Source organism: Camponotus vicinus, unplaced genomic scaffold (assembly GCF_025532165.1).
Source record: "Camponotus vicinus isolate PSW18456_S1 unplaced genomic scaffold, iyCamVici1.0 SCAF_9, whole genome shotgun sequence".
In the NCBI taxonomy this organism is placed as follows: domain Eukaryota; kingdom Metazoa; phylum Arthropoda; class Insecta; order Hymenoptera; family Formicidae; genus Camponotus; species Camponotus vicinus.
In genome coordinates this window covers 8146678-8151415 of record NW_028141981.1, presented here as the reverse complement: position 1 = coordinate 8151415, position 4738 = coordinate 8146678, and the positions used below count along the sequence as shown (strand labels likewise).

The 4738-nt window shown below is 26.6% G+C and overlaps 1 protein-coding gene across 1 annotated transcript; it reads left to right on the top strand.

The window, feature by feature from the left end:
* Positions 1 to 1495: 1495 nt before the first annotated feature.
* Positions 1496 to 3415, top strand: Rpl6 (ribosomal protein L6). The gene is made up of 4 exons (XM_083109662.1): positions 1496 to 1593; positions 2170 to 2370; positions 2622 to 2895; positions 3020 to 3415. The coding sequence occupies exons 2-4, from the start codon at positions 2170 to 2172 to the stop codon at positions 3364 to 3366; spliced, it is 822 nt and encodes a 273-aa protein (XP_082965788.1). The 5' UTR covers positions 1496 to 1593; the 3' UTR covers positions 3367 to 3415.
* Positions 3416 to 4738: the final 1323 nt, after the last annotated feature.

The following is a 4738-nucleotide window of genomic DNA, read 5'->3' as shown; positions in this document are numbered from 1 at the left end:
GATTGATTTGAAATTATACAATCGGATACGGCCCACAAAGACATAAAGATATTTTACACCAATGTGAGACAGTTTTAAATAGTTGCATTTCAATGGAAGGTCATCTCTCTATATTAGTATACAATAACAATGACATGTATACGTCATTGTATTTTGGCAGGATGCGTTTGGATGAATGGAGAAATAATTACAGCTAAAAGCTATTTATTAGAGTAGATCTTACAATTTTAAGAGCTATTAAAGATGTTTCACGAGATTTTTTCTTGTATATCGTTATATATATATATATTTTTTTACTGTCGATATTGTCGCCTGTTTATCATTATACATACATCGCTTTCAAATTTAATCTGTAATAACTATATCAATTATTGGTCTCTTGCGTAATTCTTTTCATAAATCTTTGTACGATATTTTATATTATACATTTAGTACTAGAATATATGATTTATTCATAAGAATTATTTGAGATTGGCATTTGATTGCAAAAGATGCCATTTGGAGTTTGAAGAATTATATGGCTCGCAATCATTATACAGTAAATGTGATTGTTCGATTACTTCATCAGAGATTGCAGAATGACATTATGCATGCGAATTTAAATTCGCATATATTCTACAACTTATCACGTCGTAAAGCTGATTGTGTGCGACTACTGCATTTTTGAAGTTACAATAAAAACTCCAAATACTGTATATATTGTATGTGTGCAAGATGCATGAGTAATAGTGATAGTATAATGGAAAATGGGAATTTATAAGTTTGTTGTTCTCTTGACATCATTGCATTTGTAAAAGTTTATTGAATATTGTAAAGATGATAATGAAAATACAAAGACAGAAAAGAGTCTTTAAAATATCATGTGAATATATATTAAAATATTTCTATCTCTCTTGCATATATGTATGTATGCATTCAATCTAAAATTTTATTATAACTGAAAAATTATTAATTGTAATTAATACTTATTTATTTAATTATATTTCTATTTGTTCTGTTTCTTTTTTTGCTAATTAAATACATACTGCTATTATAGACTAATAAATTAATAAACTAATTTTTTTATATAATGATACATTTATAATTAATTAAATTTTAATCAATTTAATTAATTATAATTAAAATAAATTTGCAATTATTTTAACTAAGATGAAATACTTTTAAATGGGAAAAGATTAATTTAAAAAAGTTCAATTCTTAAAAGATATTAAAACACTTTAAATATTATATAGATATTAGAACACTAATTAGGATTTATTTTATCATTTCTTTATTTTTAATTTATTACAATGTTATTAGACGTAATAATTGTGAATAAGAATCATATTATAGAAGAAAGCTTCTCCCCTTCCCATTGTATTTTGTATATATCCTGCAAAAAAATTCAAAAGAAACGAGATCTGTTTATTTTATTCAATTATCGATTCGAAACGAGAAAAAAAACAAAGAAAGTATTTACTGCTGATACAACGGAAACATCAACTGTTCCGTGATAACTTCACTTTTCTTCCAATAGATGTGCGTACCGGAATAACACGTGGCTCCATCTAGCAAACAATTTTTGCCAACCTTTACGCTGCCGCTCGCTTCACGGTAAGATTTCAATATGAGAAACAATTTAATAAAATCGAAGAAATCCGATTGTTATAACAAAAATTAATTGAATTTCACGTACAAATATCGTATAGTATAAGCTCAATTTATAAAGGCAACCTTATATTTTCGTGGTATCGAACGCCAATTTTATTTTCTCACCAAATATCGTATGTGTGGTTTTAACATTTTGGATTAAATAGATATAAATTATCTTTTTGTATCTTGTATAGAAATTAGTTTATATAGATTTTAATTTTTTTAATAAGCTATATCTCGTATTTTACTTTTACACAATCTTCTATTTGCAACGTGGGAAAAGTATAACCTTTAAAACGACTTAACCTCTAAAACGTTACTATTTATGATTAGACTTTGTAGTAGCATGTGTTGCTACCATCTCGCTTCTTTATGCGACAATCCATTCTATTTTAGATAACATTTATAATTATTCTTATTTTCGCGCTCAATAAGACTATTGAACTTAATCTATTGAAAGTATGAAAGTATATCTCTAGTCTACATTTACTTAGTTATATATTTTTTTTTTATTAAATATAAAAATAATTTTTACAGATGGCAGATACTAAAGTGCAAACTCCAGAGAAAAAAGCTGCACCTGCTGCAGCCAAAAAGGATGAAAAGAGCAAGGGAAAACCTTCGAGGGGAAAACCAAGAAATTATGATCTAGGAAACGGTATTTATAGGTTCAGTCGTACACGTATGTACCATAAAAAGGCTATCTATAAATTCCTGGGTAAGAAGAGTCCGAAAAAGGTACAGAATTGTTTATTATTATTTCATTATAATTTAGATAATTTCTTAAAAATTTTATATATATATATATATATATATACTAAAAAATTATGTAATAGGTTTATATATATATATATATATAAAGTTGAAATGATAATATAAATTTGATAAAATTATAAAAATTTATTTAAAGATTAAAAATTTTATTTTAATTTCAAATAAAATTAAATATTACAAGTCCAATTTGTATACTGATGAATGCATTGTTGTAGCCCAAGCCATCAACGCCGTTGACTATTGAAAAGAAGATTGGTGGTGATAAAAACGGAGAGAAACGTATCGTGCTTTTGAAGAAGAGGCGTGCAAGCTATCCTACTGCTGATCCAGTCACTGTGCACCATTCTAAGAAATGTTTCCATGAACATCGTCGTTATCTACGACCTTCTTTGACTCCTGGAACAATCTGTATTCTGTTAGCTGGACCTCACAAAGGAAAAAGAGTTGTCTTCTTGAAACAACTGAAGAGCGGTTTACTTTTGGTTACAGGTATGTTAGATTAATGAGGAATTTTGAATCTTACAACATTTGGTAATCTGTTCAACATTTAATATAGTTTAATCAAAAGCTATTATCAAAAACTTAATTATAATTTATAATTGTTAACAAACAGGACCATTTCTAATCAATGCCTGTCCCTTACGAAGAGTCAGTCAGAATTATGTGATTGCTACGTCCACGAAGTTAGATTTCTCTGGCATTGAGTTGCCTAAGCGTATAAATGATGATTATTTCAAGAGGAAACGTGACAAGCGCGCCAAGAAAGAGGAAGGTGATATTTTCAGTAAAAAGAAGGAAGAATATAAAGCGAGCGATCAAAGAAAAGCTGATCAGAAAATCGTTGACAAACTAGTGATTGATGCTATCAAGAAGCATCAAGATAAAAAATTGCTGTTTACTTATTTGTCGGCAATGTTTGGTCTGCGAAGCAGTCAGTATCCGCACCGAATGAAATTTTAATTCACAGCTTTGAATTTTTCAAGGAAATAAAGATAAAATCTTAATTCTACTCTTTCTGTTTTATAGTATCCTGTGTTATAATTTTCTTTTACTATTGAATCGTGAAGATTATTATACATATCTCATATCTTAGTTTTAGTTTTTTAAAAATAAATTTTTTGAAATTTAAAACTATATCATAGATGAACTGAAGAAATAAATTTTATTGATAGTAATAATTTATCACAAATATCTAAAAGATAAAGATAAATTTAGGTGGAATCATATAATGCATAACATAGAAGCAGTTATAATCTTTCTAAATCTAAATTATATACATCAGGTGTCTTCAATAGTTATCAGTAGTCTTCAGTAATTGTCAATATCAAGTATACATATCATACATTTATTGTGACAGTTTTAATTTGAATACTTTTTGTTAAGTCACATTTGCTTTGCATCAAACTAATCTATTAAAGTAGGGAAATTTAAATCTTAAAATTTAGATTAGTACCTTATTTAATTTTGTTTTATCTTTTATGGAATCATATCTTTTTCACACAGTATATAAGATATATGGAGTCTTTAAACGACTTATACAATTTGGGATAGAATTCTACATATTATGTACTATAGAAAACATATTTAAAGGAGTAAAATATATATCAAATATATACACAGAATATATGCAATACATAAAATTATAAGCAAAAACTTAAATATTCATTGCATATCAGTAACTTAAGGTGAAAGATTTCACGTTTTCATCTCTAGAGAAAAATTATACAATCGTTCAGTTCTTGTAAATTTAGATTTGCAATTTACTTCAATTTGATTTATCTCTCGGATTATACAGTAAACTCTCGTATAGCTTGATATTTCTATAACGTGATAAAAAATTGGAATAGACTTCGTATATAAATCGTATATAATACAGTCTCGTACACATAAATTATCTTAATATAACGTGAAAAAATAAAGTTCCAATTTTTTATAAGAAAATTTGTTTAATAATAAATAGTATATTTTCAAATTTTGTACAGTCAATTCGCGTTGTATAAAGATGAATATATTTTCTCCGCGTTATGAGTACCTCTTTGGAAAGTATAACATTTGAGTAGAAATAATTCGCGTTTTTTTTTTGCAAAGAAATATTTTCTCCTAATAGTTGTTTTTTATCAATTATATAGAATTGAACGTGAATACGATGTATGTATGTACATCGAATTTAACATGAAAAATTGTATCGTACGCTGCTATTGATGTGTGGACTTCTTATTTAATGCGCCCGATTCATATTAGTATTGATTAATTTATGTTATATTTATTAGGTACGCATATATTATTGATAACATATATTTGACAGTAAATATTAATAGATTTATAATAGAAT